The 19,851-nt window shown below is 39.1% G+C and overlaps 1 protein-coding gene across 2 annotated transcripts in view; it reads left to right on the top strand.

Annotated features, from left to right (window-relative positions):
- Positions 1-19,851, top strand: part of COL5A1 (collagen type V alpha 1 chain) — a 303,659-nt gene that overhangs the window by 174,083 nt on the left and 109,725 nt on the right. For both annotated transcript variants that reach the window (XM_027869258.1, XM_027869257.1), the window contains exons 12-17: positions 3,591-3,665; positions 6,957-7,049; positions 11,238-11,294; positions 12,284-12,337; positions 12,768-12,821; positions 15,981-16,034. In XM_027869258.1, coding sequence (XP_027725059.1) covers positions 3,591-3,665; positions 6,957-7,049; positions 11,238-11,294; positions 12,284-12,337; positions 12,768-12,821; positions 15,981-16,034 — 387 coding nt within the window. The remainder of the gene's footprint in view (positions 1-3,590; positions 3,666-6,956; positions 7,050-11,237; positions 11,295-12,283; positions 12,338-12,767; positions 12,822-15,980; positions 16,035-19,851) is intronic.

The raw sequence follows: 19,851 nt of genomic DNA, 5'->3' as shown, positions 1-19,851 counted from the left end.
AGAGAGAGAGAGAGAGAGAGAGAGAGAGAGAGAGAGAGAGAGAGAGAAAAGGCCAGCTCAAATTATTTATTGTGCTTTTAATCCAGCAGCTGGAATTGACTTACACACCTATCACCTCCTCATCAGCTAAATTGGAAAGTCCCATATGTCTGAGTTGAGCTAAGTAAACAGTGTGAGAGCCATATCGTGGGCCCATTTTCACAGTAGTCTTGAAAAATGGATGGGCTGGTTTGAAATGCAGCCTCTGTCTTACAGCTCAGGGGACTGTACTTTATGCAGATAAATCATTGGGCTCTTCTAACGTCTGTGGTTCGTTTTTCTCAAGCTAGGTTACTATTTCAGGTCAATTCAATTCAATTCAACAAGCATTTATTAAAGCCTACAATGAAGAAATTATAAATATGCCCCCAAAATGTGTCAGGAACTGTGCTGAATGCTGGGAATAAAAAGACAAAATGAACAACATCCCATGCTCTTAAGAAGCTTCCATTCTTTAGATGATTACATTTGAGGAGGGAGTGTGCACTAATGAGGGAGGAGAGCCAGAAAGTCTTTCCAGAGAAGGTAGCTCCTGAACTGTGCCTTCAAGGATGCTTAGGATTCTAAGAGGCAGAGATGAAGAGGAAGTGACTTCCAGGCATAGGGAACAGGCAGCCTGCATAAGGAAAGGCAGTGTCAGGGGATGGAATCCTAATTTCAGGGGAAGGCAGGAAGCCTTTATTAAGCACCTACTAGGTGCCAAGCACTGTGCTAAGCACTTTACAGATATTATCTCATTTGATCCTCACCTTGAAGGTAGGGGCTATCATACCCCCATTTTGCAGTTGAGGATACAGAAATTAAGTGACTTGCCTAGGGTCACATAGCTAGTAAGTGTCTGTGACTGGATTTGAACAGCAAGTGGGTCAGTTTGGCTGGAAATCAGAGTACAAGAAGAAGAAGAAGAATATTCAAAAAGTCTGGAACCAAAAATGAGCACCACATTGTGAAGGGTTTTCATTGCTAAGCTAAAGAATTTACATTTTATCCTAAAGACAATTAGGAACTACTGAAAATTCTTAAGCGGGGGAATAGTATGATTAGGTTTGTGCTCTAGGAAGATTATTTTATGGGTTTGGTGGGGAATAGGTTGAAGAAAGGAGAAACTGGATACAAGGAGACCAATTAAACTAGTTTGTATCAGGACTGAGCTATTATTTTTTTTCCTGCTAGATTAATCTTCTCATTTGTAAAAGTTTTCAAAATTAACATCCCAGAGGAATCATTCCAAATCCAGAATGATTACTCTTCCCCACGAATCACTTTAGAGAGCTCTTATAGTTGGATTTATACTACCTTTATTTTCTTTAAAAACAGTAGAGTGAGGAAAGCATTGGGGAGTTGCAGTTCTGCCTCTTACTATGGCACACTTCTCAAGGTTCTAATAACATGTACAAAAACTTTGAGAGAATACATTTATGTGTATGAACTTGCATCTGCTCACCTGTGTTCACACACACAGAGACAAAGGCACAGGCACAGACACACACACACACACACATACACACACACACTTATCTCTCCTTGCTGAAACCGCAAAGTCTACTATTTTGAAGACAGATTCTTAGACAGATTCACAGTTGGTAGCGATTTTTTCTTCCCTCTCTCCCTTTTTTCCCTTCCTACTTCTTCTCTCCCTTTTTCCTTCCTCCTTCCTCCCTTTCTCCTTTCTTTCTTCCTATTCACTCAAAACTGTCCAAAATCCCAGTCAAGGCATTACTCAAGCTCCAAGGATGCAGCTACATCTATCTGTATTACAAATCCCTTGAGAACTATCTTGAATTTTCATCTTCTTGGCTATGGATTGGGAAAAAAAATCTGATATTTCTTCTTTAGGAGTCAAGTATTTTCTGAAATTGAACAAACTCAACTGAGTAGGTTCCAATATGGAATAGTAGAACTTGCTCATATCAGTTATTGGAAGATTGCCCTCTGGAGTAAAAGACTTCAGAGAACACTTCTAAAATGTTCATGGGGGTGGAGGGGAGAGAAGAATTCAGCTGCCTTTTCTATATACAGTCATGTATGGTCTGGTGTGTATAGTTAAAACTTCACTAATTTCAGCAAGTTGAAAGGATATAATAGTATATTTTAAAAACAATATTTTGAAGGATGTACAACAGAAGAATTTGCTAACAAAATTCATTAAAGTGCTGTCTACCAGAAGTCCTTTGGGAGCCTGCTTTGATATATAGATAAACACGTTTTCTTATCATCCTTTTGGTTGTCTTGACATAAACTAGTGCCTTCAAAGTGTTTTAGGGGGCTTGAAAAGAATGTTTATTTGTACATTTGCTGAGTGATGGTGAACGTCAGTCTGGTCCTCATCTGCATGACCACACATTCTAAATAATTAGTTCTCAACTAATGATCTATGACTATATAAATTATTTAGACCCAGATAGGTTGCAGTGCAGACTGATGGAGGGATTACCTACATGGAGGAGATCATGGATCCGTTGAAAAAGAAATGAAAAAAAACCACCTATTAACAGTGTTGGGTAATTTGGGTTTATCAATGAGTTCTTGACTCAATGTTTATGTAGTCTGCCAATTGAAGTATGATAAATTAGTAGAATTTGTGGATTGACAAAAATGCCTATCACTGCCTCCTTCCTACCTAAAATTGCATGTCCCCACCTTTGCTCAAGCTGTTCATTCTTCCCAGAATGCCACCTTCTTCTACCTCCAAATCTCTCCAGGCCCTATTTTTATTTCCTCTACTCCATGAAACCTTCCCCATTGACTCAAGCCCACCATAATTTTTCTCTTCTCTGAATGTCTATTGTATTTATTTATAGCTTGTACTACATAGTGAAATGCTTTGCTGTGGCTCCCTGTGACCTTCAGGATCAAATATAAAATCCTCTGTTTGACTTTTAAAGCCTTTCTTAACCTGGTCTTGTCCTACCTTTCTAGCCTTGCTCTACCTTACTCCCCTCCACATAATCTATAAGCCAATGGCACTGGCCTCCTTGCTTTTTCTCACACAAGATACTCTGTCTCCCAACCCCAGAAATTTTTGCTAGCTGTCCTATCAGCTCTCAACTCTCTCCCTTCTTAACACCATCTCTTGGCTTCCCTCAAGTCTCAGGGAAGTCTTACTTTTGAGAGAAGCCTTTCACAATCCTCTTTAAGGCTAGTTTCCTCTATTGTTTATCTCCAGTTAATCCTGTATGTATCTTGCTTGTATATAATTGTTTGCATATTATGTTCCCCTTTAGGCCATGAACTCTTTGAGAGCAGGGACCAAATTTGCCTTTCTTTGTAACTCTGGTACTTGGGATAGTGTCTGACACATATTAGGTGCTTAATAAATGCTTATGCACTTGACTATACCATCTTTAATTGTTCTCTGATGTACATGTGTGTGTGCGTGCACTCATGTGTTTGTGTATCTCCCTAATCAGATTTCAAACTGCTTGAGTGAAGAGATCATTCCTTCTAATTCCTTTTTTATTCCTTATAGCATGAAATGCAGGACTGGAAATGTAGGAGGTGTTGTATGGAACCATACCCTGATTAATTCTGTTTTCATCCTATCACAATAGGGTCCTCCTGGCCGCCCAGGCCTTCCTGGAGCTGATGGTTTGCCAGGACCTCCAGGGACCATGCTTATGTTGCCTGTGAGTATTCTTCTTCCATTGGGTATATTTAGGAAACATCTAAGGCTGATTAGCTCAGTGACTAGAACACATTACTTATGAAATCAAGCCACTGAGTCTATCCCTTCAATGAGCTTTATGCTACTCCCTAGTCACACACGATGGTCCTAACCCTGTCTATCTTTACCACAAATACCTTCTGTCTTTTATGAAAGAGGTCAGGTAAGACCACATGGATGGTTTAATGCAACATGTCCTCACTACTGGAGAAAAACTCACTGGTGAGGTGGTTAAAATAAGTTAAGCATCACCTAAGGCTACATTTTAAAAGTGCATGAATATGTAGATGTTATACTTCTTCAAACTCTTGTACTTTATCATGGGGAGGAGAAAGAGGGAAGGAAGGAATTTCTACCACATTTTCTGTAGACTGCTTTTACAGGGAGTAGAGAAGTTCATGTGACATGAACAGAGAAATCTCAATCCTCAAGGGACAGAGTTGGTAGCTGAGAAACAAAGTGGCCAAGTTACTTTAGGTTTAGACAAAGTATCCGAACCTCCTGAGTCCATTCAGCTGTATTTACTCTGCTAAGGTATAAAAACATGCTCTACTTTCCCCATCCATTATTTTTCTGGTTCTTTGCCAAGCAGGACACATTGTTTGTTTCCCTGGTTTTTTCACAGGAGATTCATGACTCTATGTCAGCATTTGTAATATCTCACTCTCTGGAACATTATCCTCTTTATACAGAAAGGTAAATTAAGGCACTCAGAAAGGATGTATACCAGGTCTCTGATGGAGTGAGAGAAGAAATGTCCATCTGGTCATTATTGGTCCTAGTTCCAGAACCCTTCTATCTTCTTGCACTTGGAGTGTTAATATTTATACCACAATAATCAATTTAACAATATCTGTTCTTTATGGACAACTTCTACAATTTTTTGGTTTTGTTTTGTTTTTTTTGTTTTTATCTTCCCCAGTCTGGAAATGCAGTGGCCTCTCATGGGCCAGATCCCAATGTTGGTACAGAAGCTTACTCTACTTCTCCCCTCACTGAACTCTGGCTGCTTTGCTCCTCTTTAGGTATCCTGGTGACTCTCTACTCCCAAGGGCTCACCATATTAGTGCCAGACTTAGTGCAGACACCCAATAGGCTTTTGCCTTCCTGTAACTCCAGAATTGAAGGGAGCCACCAGCCTCATGCATCCCCAGCAGCAGGGACTGCAGGCATGCATCACCATGTCCAGCTACCACTTTTGCTTCCAAAGGACTTTGCTACTTTCTACTTTTATCCTTAGTTATGAGTCAAGGATGGAAGGGATGTTAGCTTCATTTTACGGATGGGGAAACAAGGACTAGAGACTTGTCAAAGGGCGCACACGTCCACGAGAAAGCAAGGGCTAGAACTCAGGTGTTCTGGTGCTCTCCACTAAATTCCTTCTCTTCATCTATGCTACCTGTTTGGCTGCCACAGGTGTGATTATTTCCTCAATGTGAAGTGAAAGCCTCATACTCTATCTATAATTTACTTAATTTAGGTGCATATTTAAGAGCTTGAAAAAAGAAGAAGGTGGGGGAAGGTAAGGGGGAAGGAAGAACAGGATAGAAGTCAGTATTGACCTGGGAAAATAAAGCATTTGGTAGTCTGAGAAAAAATAGCATCTGGCACTCAGCATTTGCAATGTTAATAATATTGTCTCCACTTTAATATAGAGACAGTGTTTAAATTCTTACTTGAGATGACACACACGCACAACATATTGGGGAAAAGATGAAAGGTGGGAATAGTCAATGTTGGAGGGGTTATGGGAAGGTAGGCACACTAATATATTTTTGGCAGAGCTGGGAATCAATACAACCATTTTGAAAATCAGTTTAGAATTATGTAAATAATTCTTGACTAAAATGTCCATACTTCTTGAGCCAGAGATACCACTACCAGGCTTATACCTTACAGAGGTCATTACTGAAAAGAAAGTCCGTATATACAGTTCCCCCAAAAAATTAATAGCACTTTTTATGGTAGCAAAGAATTAGAAGTAAAAACTAGACACTTATTGATTGGGGAATAGCTAAACAACTTGTGGTACATGAATGCAATAAAATTTTACTGTGATAGAAGCAGTGACAAATATGATGAACACAGAGAAAAATGAAAAGATTTATATGATTTGATGCAGAGTAAAGTAATCAGGGATAATTAAAGCAATGTACACAATGACTACAACAATGTAAATAGAAACAACAGCCCCCAAAAAATCAGAAGTGAAATGTTGTAAAATTCCAAAGAAAAAGCGTGGCCCCAATGAAGAAATAAGAAAAGATATCCCTCACCCCATTTCTTTTCCTAGGAGGGTGGTCCTCAGGTGTTACACACTGCATGTGTTTTCAGACTTTATTTGATTTATTGATTAGTTTTGCTTTTTTTTTTTCTTAAAAAATTCTTTGTTACATGGAATGGCTCTCTGGGAGGGAGTAACAGAGGGATATAGGAAGAAATTCCAGAATTGTGAAAACAAAACAAAACAAAAGATATTCCAAAATGTATTTTTTTAAAAAAAGTATTACAAGGCCAGCCAAGGGATTAGGAGGGAGAGAGGAAAGCCTGAGTGTCCTCTATGCTTTAATGGTCTGCTCCTTTTCTGAGAATGTTTTTAATACTCATCTTTAAACAAAACCAAAAATAAGCTTAACTCATTATGTATGATAGCGAACAGAAGCAGAGCTGGGGACAAACTTTGTTAATAAAAGTGACTGCTTGTAGTGCATGGGGGCTGGGAGTAGGGTGGGGAGAGAAGAACTGAGAGCTACTTTCTCCTCTCCATTGAGGACCTGGGTGCACCCCTCTTGGCTTCTGAATTTGTCTTTCAGCATGAATGGGATAATGGTCTTAAGAGTGAGATATTGAAAAAACTGACAGAAGGGGTTTTGATTCTCCTTGAAAAAAAAATTCAAGATAACAAGCAGAACATCCTCCGTGAAACATCAGAATGATGGAGGGTAAAAGCAGAGTAAGACTTTGGGTTCCTGGCAGAGTTTGTACAAATGGATCCTGGGAGTAAACACATATCTGGGTACAAGGACCCTGGCGTAGAAATCTGGACCAAGATACACTGTGATTCTCACCACCAATTTGAATGAACTGTGGCTCCTTTTGAACAACTTGATCATTTCATATAGGCCTTGAAGCTTGTAAATGTCAAGATGGAATAAGATGTACTTCCCACACCTTGGGTTAAAGTGCACTGAGGCACTTCCTGCTTCTGAGATCCTCTCCCACCCCAGTCATCTCTCTGTTTTTTGCTCCACAGTTCCGATTTGGAGGGGGCGGTGATGCAGGGTCAAAAGGACCATTGGTCTCAGCCCAGGAGTCACAAGCCCAAGCCATTCTACAACAAGCCAGGGTATGTATGATTTTGGAACACGTTGATATTAGGGAATAGGAGTTCCAGTTGAATTGGGATTGCATAGGAACAAGAAATAATTTTTGTCATGACTGAACTCTGAAGATGGTTCTGAATCCTTACTAAGGTAGGCGTATGGAGGGAGAGCTGGAGAAGGGGTGGTGGTAGTGGTGGTGGTGAGAATTAAGGACCTGCCCAGGTTCTGTTGATCTGACAGTATTGAACAAAAGTGACTTTGAATGATTTCTGATTCATATCATGAAGGTTAAGGAAATGGCCATAGGAGAATTTTAAAGTCATTTGTGTCTGGTTGGGAGAGCTAAATGAACTGTCAGACAGTAAGTTAGATGAGTGGGACACCAGGAGTAACCAGTGAGAGGAGAGGTGGGGCTTCCTGGTTTCATTATCACACATTATCTCTGTGTATAAGGGCACTTTACTGAATACAGGGAATAAGCCAATGTATAGACACAGTCACAGAACTCATGGAGTTCCCATGGTAAGAAAGGAATGTTAACACACCCAGAGATGGATGACAGGTCAACCTTCACAGAGATTCAGGAATAGAACCCAAAAGGGACATGTCAAGCCTTAAAAACAACAACCAAAAAAGTTATATCTAAGGATAGGAGTAAGATCTGCTTGTGTTTCTTTAACTTGACTCACATCTCCATTCTAGACATTTGTCACCCTCACTTAAAAGTCAGGAGCAGTTTAAGCACTTTAGTATGTGATTGAGAAAGCCTCCTGTTTATTGCTGATATCTCAGATCCACCTTAGGATCATAGATTTAGACCTGGAAGGGACCACAGTGTCCATCTAGTCTAATCTTCTCATTTTATAGATGAGGAAACTGAGGCCCAGAGGTAAAGTGACTTAGTCAGGGTCAATAGGTAGTAAATAGAAGAGTCAGAATTTGAACCCAGCTCCTTTGAGCACCTAGGGGACACATTACATAGAGCACTGGGTTTGGAGTCAGGAAGACCTAAGTCAAATCCAACCTTAGATACTTATTAGCTGTGTGACTCTTGGCAAGTCGCTCAACCTCTGCCTGCCTCAGTTTCCTCAACTGTAAAATGGGGACAATAATAGAACCTACCTCCCAGAGTGGTTGTTGTGAGGATCAAATGAGATTATATTTGTAAAGCACTTAGCACAGCATTTGGCATAGAGTAGGCAGTTAATAATTGCTTCTTCCCTTCTATTTCCCTTCCCCTTCCTCTGACTCCAGATCAAATATTCTTTTCCACTGTATCACAGCAATCCTAGTTCTTTTAACTTTAAAATTTTGAGGCCTATTAAAATACTAGTCACTTGTCCCCATTCTTACCTAGCCTTTGGTCACTGAACGGGCATTGCCTCAGACAAACTGAGACCTGGGAAAGACCTTAGTTTTGAAAGGCCAAGGTCAAACACTGCACCCCAGACCACTACCAGTCTTGACTTTTGTCTTGCCCCTGAACTCTGATGACTCTAGAGAGAGAATGAAGCTGACAACTTTGCACAGCTCTGCCTACTTAAATCCAATTCACTCAAGAGTCAAGACATCACCCTGAAGATGCATTGGTCCTGGGGGCAGCTAGGCGGTGCAGTGGATAGAGTACCGGCCCTGAACTCGGGAGGACCTGAGTTCAAATCCGCTCTCAGACTAAACATTTGATACTTACTAGCTGTGTGACCCTGGGCAAGTCACTTAACCCCAATTGCCTCACCAAAAAGCAAAAAAAAAAAAAAGATGCATTGGTCCTCTTTCAGAAGGAAGGATGAACATTAACAATACACTGGGAGAGATAACTTGCTGAATTGTCATCAGTCATGTATATCTCATTGTGAATGAGGATCACAGCCATTCCTGAGAGCTGGCTTTTCAAGGGATTGAATAGGACATCAGTGGTCTGAGGAGACAGGGCAGAGGCTCCCTGAGAGTTCCTAAGTGGGAGGCAGACAGAGGAATGAGTGAGAGGAGGTGGGGCTAAAGATTGATTCTGCCAACTTGCATAGCATTGAGACTATGATTCTGTTTACATAGTTTTGTTTCATATCAGCACTGGAAAGAGGAAGGAGAGAAAGACAAAGGAAAGAGATGTCCGGAACATAAAAAAACTACCATCCTCATGGTAGACTAAATTCACGAGGAGAAGTGGAGTCCAGAAAGAAGATTTTTCTTCTCTTATTACTCTTGTTTTCCATTGCTTCACTCAATTAGCTAATTGCATTTTTAATTGATGTATCTCCAGATTGCTGATTGCTCGTGATAAGAGTAAATGCTGCCCGGGTGGGTGATCCTTCAGAGCGGCTCCCTTAATGGGACGTCATAAAGAAGGCTCTAAATAATCCAGTGTTTGTGCAATATTTATGGTGCTCTGAGTGCAGCCCCGAGTAGATGTTAATTATTGGAGTGCATGGATAATTACAGGACATTTTAAGTATCAAGTGGTTGCTATGGAACAAATTGTCCAACTGATGTAACATACTGCGTGGCAGCTTCCATTACCTAGGAAGGGATTTATGGACTTGGTGCTGCCTATATTGATTTTTAATCTGTGTATTTTTTAAAGTTTAAGCAGAATTAGTGATGGGCTTATGGGGATGGTTTAAAAAAAAAAAGCAAAACCCTTCCTAAATGGAAATGGCATCCTGGCGAGAAATAATGGGTCTGTGCCCAGGTGAGGCAGGTTGTGTGTATCTTCTGAAGGTAGTTTGTGAAGTGCTCCTTAGACCTAGTTAGGAAGCTCAAATTCAAAATGACTAAGAGGGGGAAAATGGAGGGAGTGATTGGTGTCAGACTTTAGGATATGTGATAAAGGTAACCTTTCTGCAAATGGGATAGAATCATAAGGTCATAGAACTAGTGCTGCATAGAACCATTGAGATCTAGTCCAATCTCTTTATTGTAGAATATTTATTGTAGGATCTCTTTATTGTAGAATCCCTTTATTGTAGAATAAAAAAGATGAAGATTAGAGAGAAGAAGTGACTTACTGAGGGTCATACATAGGTAAGAAAGTAGCAGAGCTGGAATTCAAACCATATTTTTTTTACTCTTAATCTAATGCTCTTTCCACTACATCACACAGTCCAGGCTGTTCTTCCACATTGTAGTGAGTAGATGTAATGTGCTTTTAGAAATGCCAGAAAGACCCAAACTCATTCTCTCTCTCTCTCTCTCTCTCTCTCTCTCTCTCTCTCTCTCTCTCTCCCCCCCTTCCTCCCTCCATCCCTCCCTCCCTCCCTCTCTCCCTCTCTCCCCCAACTCTTCTTTTGTCTAAGACCTTGAACCCCTTTCATTGAGGGAGAAAGCTTTGCATTCTCCCAAAAGAGAATGAACTTCAAATGCAAATCCCCTTGGGGAGAGAGAACACTATAACTGACATTCAGGTTAATTAATTCAGGTGTAAGTGACAGAGATCAGAGCCCTCTTGGAGAGCAGGTTTTTGACAAGGGAATTATGGAAAGGAATGTGAGGATGCTAAGCACTATTTGAAGTAGAAAAGAGTCATAGAATGTGTGTAGAAAATAGGAGACTGGGAGCTTTGAAACCAATGAAAAATGTTTCTAAAATGTCTGCTGTGTGCAGAGTAAGGAAGGAGCTCCAAAGTTTAGCTAAGACATGGCCCTTACCTTCATGGAACTGACAATCCGGTAGGGGAATAAGACACACCAGCACAGATAGCTGTAACATACATCAAGGTATGGTGATAGGTGCATTAGGGTGTTGAGAACCAAAAGGCTCTATGAGGTCCAGAGTGAAGATTCTTCATTAGTAACTAGGGGAATCAGAGAAGGCTTTGTGAAGTTGATGTTGGATTTGGGATTTGAAGAGTAAGTATGATTTAACAAATAGAGAGGGGGAAGGAAAGCATTCCGGGCATAGGCAATAACTAGAGCCGGAGAGAATAAGGTGTGTTAAGGTGGGGGAGACAGTTCAAGTGGATTCTATGCCCTGTCTTTCCTAGAGCTGGCTCTGCCAGTGCCTCAAGGTAAGCAGGAGATCTGAAAGTTTTCTGTGGGTACCTCCAGCCCCACCCTTTAAAAGCCCTCTCTTTAGAGGCTGCTCCTCTGATCATTGGGAGGGGCTTGGAGGAACCTGCTAGGCTCCTCAGCTTCTTCTCCACCAGATACTTTTCCATGTCCAATTAAATGTACTCACCAGGAGCATTTGACGACTTTTTCTTCTTTCTTTTGCAGTTGGCACTCAGGGGTCCAGCAGGCCCAATGGGTCTTACCGGGAGACCAGGTCCTGTGGTAAGTTGATAGGAAGGCTGACATAGGGATATTACCATTGGGATTCAGCAGTTGGCTTATGGAATAGGTCACTTTCATGGAATTTTGAGCTTAACTATAATAACAGTAACATAGTAGGGCCATCTATGAACCAGGAATTACATCTAATTCTATATTTTATGTATGAGGTTAGCAACATTTCAGAGGTACCATGCTAAGTCACTCAATTAACTGTCTTCTGAGTGCGATCAAGGGCTGACTACTCCACTGGTGGGGGGGAGGTTGTGAGGGGTAGTAGCTAACCATAAATTGTCCCATGTTTCTGAAAAGTCACTATCCCAGCTAAATCATAGTGGCAATGGCTCACCTTGAGACATAGAGGGGGGCTGGAAAGGAGGACTATTCCTTCCTAAACTTCTGGTTGTAGGAATATTTGGGTGGAAGTTGGGAAGAGTATAGGGAGGTAAGATGGGATAGGTTCCCTTTCCTTTCCCTTTTTAAAAATGGCAAATGCCCTTTAGAGAGCTCACACCTTAACCCTAACTCTTTAATTAATAGTTTCTTAATAGGAGTTGGTGAGGGCAAGAGTGATGAGTAGTAGAGGGTGAGCTACTGGAATCATGGAATCTTACTATTGGAAGGAACCTCAGGGGTCACTTCGTTTAAACCCTACTAGAAGTATTAACTCCCTCTCTAACCTTCCTCAGAGAGAAGTAGGGATGATAGAGGCATAGAAAGCTATTTCATGATTCTGCGATTCGGAACAAAGAACTGCATTTTTCTGTACCTTGCTATCCTGTCCCCCTGAATTCTATTGGAACATTAACCAGAAGGATATCTCTACTCTCATGACCCAGTATTCACACTGCATAAAATGTAATAAAATGGACCCAGCCCCTATGTAGCAGATCTTCACTGTTCCTTCCACCACCCCTTCCCTTTTCAAAGCATTCCTTGATACTGTTTCCCTGCCTCTGCCACTGGAGCATAACTACAATGTGTTTCCTTAGGGTCCTCCTGGAAGCGGTGGTTTAAAGGGAGAGACAGGAGATATGGGACCTCAGGTATGTATGAAAATAATCCCTTTTTGCAAGGGGCTGCCTCTAAAATACTGAACACTACAACTGTTAATATGGTGACATGACCCATTAGCTGCTTCTCTTTAGGGAAATTAGATAACATTGTGGCTGCCTTATGCAAAACTGGAAGTTTATCAAAAATAACTTTGACATCTGGAGATGGAACAAGCAGTTTTAAACATGTTTACATGTTTTATACATTCTGTTTCTCATCCTTCTGTTCCCCAGCCCTCCATAGAGCAGTTCCCTTTACAGGTCCCAGCCCTGTCCATTTGTTTAGAGGCTGGGAGATTAAATAGCAGAACATCTCCCTGTGTTTGTCATAGGTTGTGGTCATGAGCAATCCTCTCTTATCCCAAAAGATATTGTATATTTCACTGACTCTCTATTTTCTCTCCCCTTCTATTTGTGATAGGGTCCTCGTGGTGTCCAAGGCCCGCCTGGACCAGCAGGAAAGCCTGGGAGAAGGGTGAGTGTTTTCATTGTCAATTGGGTTCCTCAAAACCATGGTCCAGCTACCTGATACAAATTATAAGAGCAATGACTCACTGTAATGGAGAATCACTTATTCCTTAGGAAACCAAACCTAACTTGAATTAATGCCAATGCTGTCACAAATGGTGAGGGCCACCCATGTAAGAACCTCAGAAAACCATGTCCTTCTTCCTGTTTGTCTTATTCCAGATGGGGTATTTCTTTGCAATTCCCACTAATGTGTACATATGTCCTTTCCTACTATTTTTTGGAAGGTTTCCCAGGGAGGTGGCACGTCCAACCCATCTCTATCACATGGACCTCTGCCATTGGTATTATAATAGCCAGGCCTCCAGAAAGCTCCGTATTCTTAGGACAAACCTATGTTTCCAGCCCTAGCTCCAGTTTGGGAGAACAGTAGAGTACTGGGTCTCAGTCTCCTAGGTGGCTTCTTTTTTACTGAGGCTGAGAATTTGGGATTTAAATTCAATTGCAGAGGATTACTCTGATTCATTTTCTTTTTGACACAAAATTAGGGCTGCTGAACGGGCCATGCATATGCAAACTAAAATAGTAAGTCCATCCACATTAGTAAGCCCTCATTTATCCAGAATACTCAAGGTATACTCTTCTGATTAAATGGAATTTCTGATTAACAGAAGAGTAATCAGAAAATCTGTTTAGTTCAAACCTCATTATAAAATCTCTTAAATGAATTGGTATAGTTTCATGCCTGAATAAGGAAGAAAATAATAATAATAATAATAATAATAACAACAAATGACATTTAGGTAGTGCTTTAAGATTTTACAAGACATCTTACGTACAATAATTCATTTATTTCTTACAACATGTAGAACATCCCAAATATGACTCAATCTTCTTTTAATAAATGAAGATCTTACAGGATCTTGGGGTAAATTTACATAAAGGTACAATAACTATAAAAGATACAGGAGGTTGGGTCTAACCAACCTATTATCTTATAACACAGGGCATCCTGTGAAATTTCTTTTGTCTATTAATTAAATTAATTATTAAACAAATTAATAATAATAATTTAATAAATTTATTTATAATGAATAACAAATATGAAATGAATAAATAATAAAACAATAAATGAATAATGAATTAATTAAAATAAGTTAATTAATTAAATTAAAATAAAATTAATTAATAAATTAAATAAATTGGGTAGATTTCTTTTCCTGATCATTTGCCAGTTTCTCCTAAAAGTGAAGAGCAGAAACAAATTCTGATTTCTTCATGTTTTACTGTATGCAAATGTTTCTCTGAAGATTTACTGGACGTAAACTGACAGTCTTCCCATTATGGGGGTCCACAGATAGAAAGGGAGGGAAAATATATGGGCGATGTGATCAGGGCCTGTGGTGGTTTCCACAGGATTAAGGATGTTGTTGGGTTTTTTCTTTGTTTTGTTTTGTTTTTGGCTGGGTTTTTTTTTTTTGTTGTTGTTGTTGGTTTGTTTATTTGTTTTTAAGTCAGTGAAATGACAATGATGCATGAATTCTTAGGGAATGTTTTTTCTCTCAGCATCATGGAAGAAAGGCTATTTTGTAGCCTGTTCTTTAAGGCTGCTTACAGGATCTCTCTGCCAATGAGACCTAAAAAATGATATGTCATTATAATGTAGAAAGGCATCTGAAAATTTTTCAGAGGCAGCATCATGCTGTGAAATTGAGTGAGCATTTGTGACTAATTGTCCTTGATTCCTCCAAGTGCTTAGAAAGTAGAGAACCCAATGTTTCACCTGGTTCAGTTCTGTATTTGCTAAGAAGCAAATCTGGACTTAGCAATTCTCACTGTCACCTTTTGAAAACGATAACTTTTTCAGTAGCCCGGAATGGGGGCAAGTACAAAGAACCAGCTCCTGTCTCTTTCCTTTCTTGGTTATGCTGCCCTCCTGTTGTCTTGTTTCTGGGGGATGGGGGTCTGGGGTGCCAAAGGAGCATTAGGAAGTCAAATCTTCCACTGGCTAGATCTCAGGTCTTTGCAATTTCTGCTTAATTAAAAAAATGCATAAGTTAACATAACTCTTTTTCCTTGGTGAATTTAGCAAAATGAATACTTTGAAAGCCAACAAATGATTCTCTTACCATTTTCTCTATTAAATTAGACTTCTATGCTCTATAAGCCCACATTTTGACCACATCTATTATTTGGGCTGATCTTTTTCTTGGAACAATCAAAATTTAATACAGGATGGTTTAATCAGTGGCCAAGTTGAAAAACCAGAATGACAGCATTTCTAAATCAATGGCTGAGCTAGCAATAGATTGGTTCACCCCTTGGCTATTAAGATGGCTATGTACACATACATTTAGGAAGTTGGTGAGGTAACACACCTCATGTGATTTCTCTATATTTTTATCATATTCATGTCATAAAATACAATGATCAAATTAGATGGAATATCTGCAAGCCTTGGTGTGCTATATTATTATTATTATTATTAATTATTTTCACTAGCCAAATGGGATTCATTGTAAACCCAAACCATGCTTTTAGATCTTGAAAGTGGTGATAGTGAGAAATAATTGATTTGAGAGTGGTAAGGTGGTAAGTGAAAAGAATACTGAGCTGAAAGTCAGGAAAAGTAAGTTCTGATCCTGGCCCTAGCACTAACAAGTTGTGTGATCTTGAATATATAACTTCACTTTTTGGGGCCTCAAATTCTCCATCTACAAGATAAAAGTTCAATTAAAGTTCCTTTCAACTGAAAAATTCTGTGTTCTGTGATTTGAAACTCCCTCAACCCCCATGCCATAGAAACAATATTGCAGAGAGTGCTAATGAGGATTTTTCACGAAGAAAAGTAATGATCTCTCACATATATAGTGCACTTTTTTTTTCAAATTGCTTTTGTATCTACTAAGTCATTTGTTGTTAGCTCCCTTTAACACATGAGGAAACTGAGTCCCAGAAAAACTGAATCATATAAATTCATAGTGTGCATTTATGGCAGAGGTTAGAACTTCTATCTCATAATTCTTAACCCTATGCTCTCTCCATGGGGACACACTATTAGTCTACAAGTCTTTACCTCTACAGAAATTAATTACAAATTGCCTATTAAATGTCTTAGAGGGCTCTTCTCCCTTTTGTGTTTGACTTTTCTCCTCTTCTATTCCAGGGACGAGCTGGGAGTGATGGTGCTAGGGGAATGCCTGGACAAACTGGACCCAAGGTTGGTATCTCTTCTTAATAATTTCTGCTTGGTATTTGGTCTCATAGGAGCATTTTACATAGTACCTTGGCACAGAAGGAGAAGAGAGTTCTATCTGCCCACATCACTCCAATGGGTGTAAAAGAGAAGGTGCATGATCTGTTGGGTGTATTCCATTACAAAAAGGAACAGTTGGCATTATTATTCAAAAGGACAAGTCTGCTTTCTCTCCATGTGGGTGTTGAGCATGAGGAGGTTGCAATCTCAACTGAGAAAAACGCACATGAATGTGCAGATCAAAATTTCTTCAAAACAACCATGAGAAAAACTACAGCCTAGAAACTGTCTCAGCTTTACTTAAAGATACTGGGAAATTCCCAGGATATTGCCCCAGAGGATGTAATGTAATGTGCCAGGGGCAACATAATATGTTCTCTTCAGATCATGAAACATATGATCTCTTGTATGTTGCAAAGGAAGAATATTTACATGTACATACACATACATATGTGTGCATATAGACATATTACATATCTGTAAGTATGTATATAAATACCTATATATACCTGTAAGTGTATTGTGTATATATGCCTGTATATACCTATATATATAAATATCTATATATATATATCTTTATACACTTGTGTGTACACAATACATATATGTACATATGTAAGTATATGCATACACACATATCTTGTATATAACCAATTATTTGCATGTTGTCTCCTCCATTAAAATGTGAGCTCCTTGAGGGTAGGAAGTGTCTGTGCCTTTCTAAATATCCCCTGTACTAGCACTGTGTCTGACATATAGTAATCCCTTAATAAATGTTCAATGACTGACTTAGTTTCTTTAGAACTCAAGCTTCTTTTCTGTCAAATGAGAGAATTAGACTATATTATTGATCCTTTGAACCTCTTAAACCTTAGTGAGTGTCCATCATATTTAAAGGAGGAATAGGTGTGGATGGGGAGAGATGAAGAAAAAGAGCAAGAAAGACTAAGGAGAGAGAGAGAGAGGGAGAGAGAGATCTAACTGTATTAGATATTAATTAAATGCATTCTAGGACCTCTAGGGAAGACACAAAGCATCATTCTCATGCCTTCAGTTAACAGCAATAAGGCTTTTGTTTCTTCTTTCTGCCATGCCTCTGAAATGATCTTGGTGTTAGCCTTGTTTTCACCTACCCTAATGCAGAAGATGGTGCTGGTAGGTGGTGGCTTTATGGTGTATCTGCCAGTCAGTCTGATTCAGAGGGAACCTTTGTTTTTTCATAAGAATTCTGGATTAATTTTTAGACCTCAGCTGAATACCAGTGAGGGGTATCTTCTTTGCTAAGTAGGGAAGCAGTTTTTCTTGGGTTAGCTGGTAGGCAGAACCCTTTAACTTACTCATGATGTTCCTTCCCTAGCCAGTTAATCTGGTATGAAACAACCTCTAGGCTATTGAGCTTATAAAAAATTAATCTAGAGGTGTTCGTACAGAGGCTGGCTAACAGGTTCTGATTTGTACGAAGAACATATCCTCTGAAGTAGTCTGATTATTTGAATTCTCACTGTATGTTTCTGTTGGGCAGAATTGATGACTGTATTTTATTTAATTATAACTTATTTTAGTGTGAATTCAAAAACATGTGATTATTTCAGGGGAATTAATTGTTCATACTAATAGGGACTTAGCTATATTTTAAGCATCTGCTATATCATTGGCTAGTCCATGAAGGAGATACAGAATTTGGATAAGATGAGCTCATAGGACCCCCAAGCTACTAAAGAAACAAGACACAAATATAAAAGACTATAACATACCCTAATACATGACAAGTGCATTCTGAAAGTGCATTCTAAATGCTACTTTAGGGGAGGATATTATAGAAAGGGCTTCATGCATTGGGCAGGGAGTTGAACTACATCATCCCTTGGGTCCTTTCTAAATCGCTGTGCTTCTGTCAAGTTTCCTGTCTTAGAGTTGTCATTTGATAGAATTAATCAATGCTTTCAAATCATGGCTAGGGACTCATCACCATCATCATTTTCATTTTCATAATAAAAAGCATTTGAGAACTTTATTATCTATGGGTATGCATATGGTAGATGTATTTCTGATGGCTTGAAGCTTTGGAATTAGTTGAAAGTTGATGTACCCAAAGAGAGCCATTAAATAGACTTTCTATAATGCTACCTAAAACCAGTAGTGTGGAAGTTGTTGCTGCATTCAGTTCAATATAATTCAATTCGAAAGACATATATTGAATGACTGCTACGTACAAGGTATTTTGTTAGGCTCTGAGAGTCCAAAAAACCCCTCTTCCTCCAAATATATTCCCTGCTCTCAAGGAGTTTACATTCTGCTAAGGTTTGTGGGCAGTTACAACACGTGCCAATAAACAAATGCAAAATATAAAAATATGTACCGAATAATACAAAATACTTTCAGGGTTGAGAGTACTGATAACTGAATTGATCTAGAAAGGTTTCATGTAGGAAGCGGTATTTGACATGCTTTTAAGAAAAGAGTCTAGCCTAAATGGATTAACTGCAGAGAAAATCTTATGAGGTCCTAAGCTGGTAGGGGCTTTAGGGGTGGAATGTAAGATGATAATGCAGAATATTGAAATGGACTCTATGAACTTGTCTCTGGGGGCTCATGATATTTATTTTTTTTAAACAATTCCTATACATTTTTTATTGACTCAATTAACCAATCAAAGACGTAAGCTATGTGCAAAAGCAGCAACGTATTGGAATTGGTTGAAAGAATTAGACACACTTCTGGGTTTATGTATTTTGAAGATCTAGTTTGAGCAGCTAGACCCTTGGGTCTGTAACTGGAGGGGCAGCAAGGGGGAGAAGGGTTTGAGCCAAGGAGTGTCATACTCCTTCTCGCTCCCCCTCCCATAATAATGTTATCAAAGAGACTGCTCTGGTAACAAACAATGACTCCTACAAGCAGCTAAGAGAGGTTGAACTAGACACCCTGAGGAAAGAAAGGTAAGGGGTGGGGTGGGTTGGTGACCTCTTCAGGGCAGAGAGAAATGCTTTTACTTCCTTCCTTCTCATTCTTTTAAGTCTCTACAATCTGGCTTTCAACCTCATCATTTAAAGACAACTGCTTTTACAAAAACTACCAGTGATCTCTTATTGACAAATCCAATGACATTTTCTCAGAAGTATTTTCTTGACTTCTGTGCAACCTCCTACCCTGCCAATCCCTTCTTGATACTCTCTTCTCTCTAGATGTTTTTTTCAGTTTTTTCTAACATTTCTATTTAAAGTTTTGAGGCTCGCGATATTTCATATTTCACTTCTACCCCAGTTGTTATTGAGCACACACTGAGGTTCAGGCCTGTCCCAGCACTCCAAAATGCAGTTGTGGTATAGTGAGAAAGGCAGCGGATTGAGAATTCAGAAGGAAATCTGAATTTTATTCTCATATTTGTTGCTCACTCACTGGGTGACTTGAGCAAGTCACCTAAGACCCAAGTTTTTCCATGTTTAAAATGAAACATATGAACCAGACCAGCGGTTTCCCCAACTTTTTGGTCTCAGAATCCCTTTATACTCTTAAAAATTGAGGACCCTAAAGAGTTTTTGTTTATATGGGTTATATTTATCAGTATTTGCCATATGTCAAAATTAAAACTGATAAACTTTAAAAATATTTACTCATTTAAAATGACAATAATAAACCCATCATAATATACATGTTAATATAGAATAAATATTTAATGAAATAAATATATTATAAATGAATAAATATAGTAACATACATGAATATATAACATACAATAAACATGTTAACATGTATGCTAGGTAAACCATAAATATTATTAAAA

This window comes from Vombatus ursinus, unplaced genomic scaffold (assembly GCF_900497805.2).
Source record: "Vombatus ursinus unplaced genomic scaffold, bare-nosed wombat genome assembly UNPS02014793.1, whole genome shotgun sequence".
NCBI classification, from domain to species: Eukaryota; Metazoa; Chordata; class Mammalia; order Diprotodontia; family Vombatidae; genus Vombatus; species Vombatus ursinus.
The sequence above is the reverse complement of the archived record's forward strand: the minus strand, read 5'-3'. Positions and strand labels throughout refer to the sequence as shown.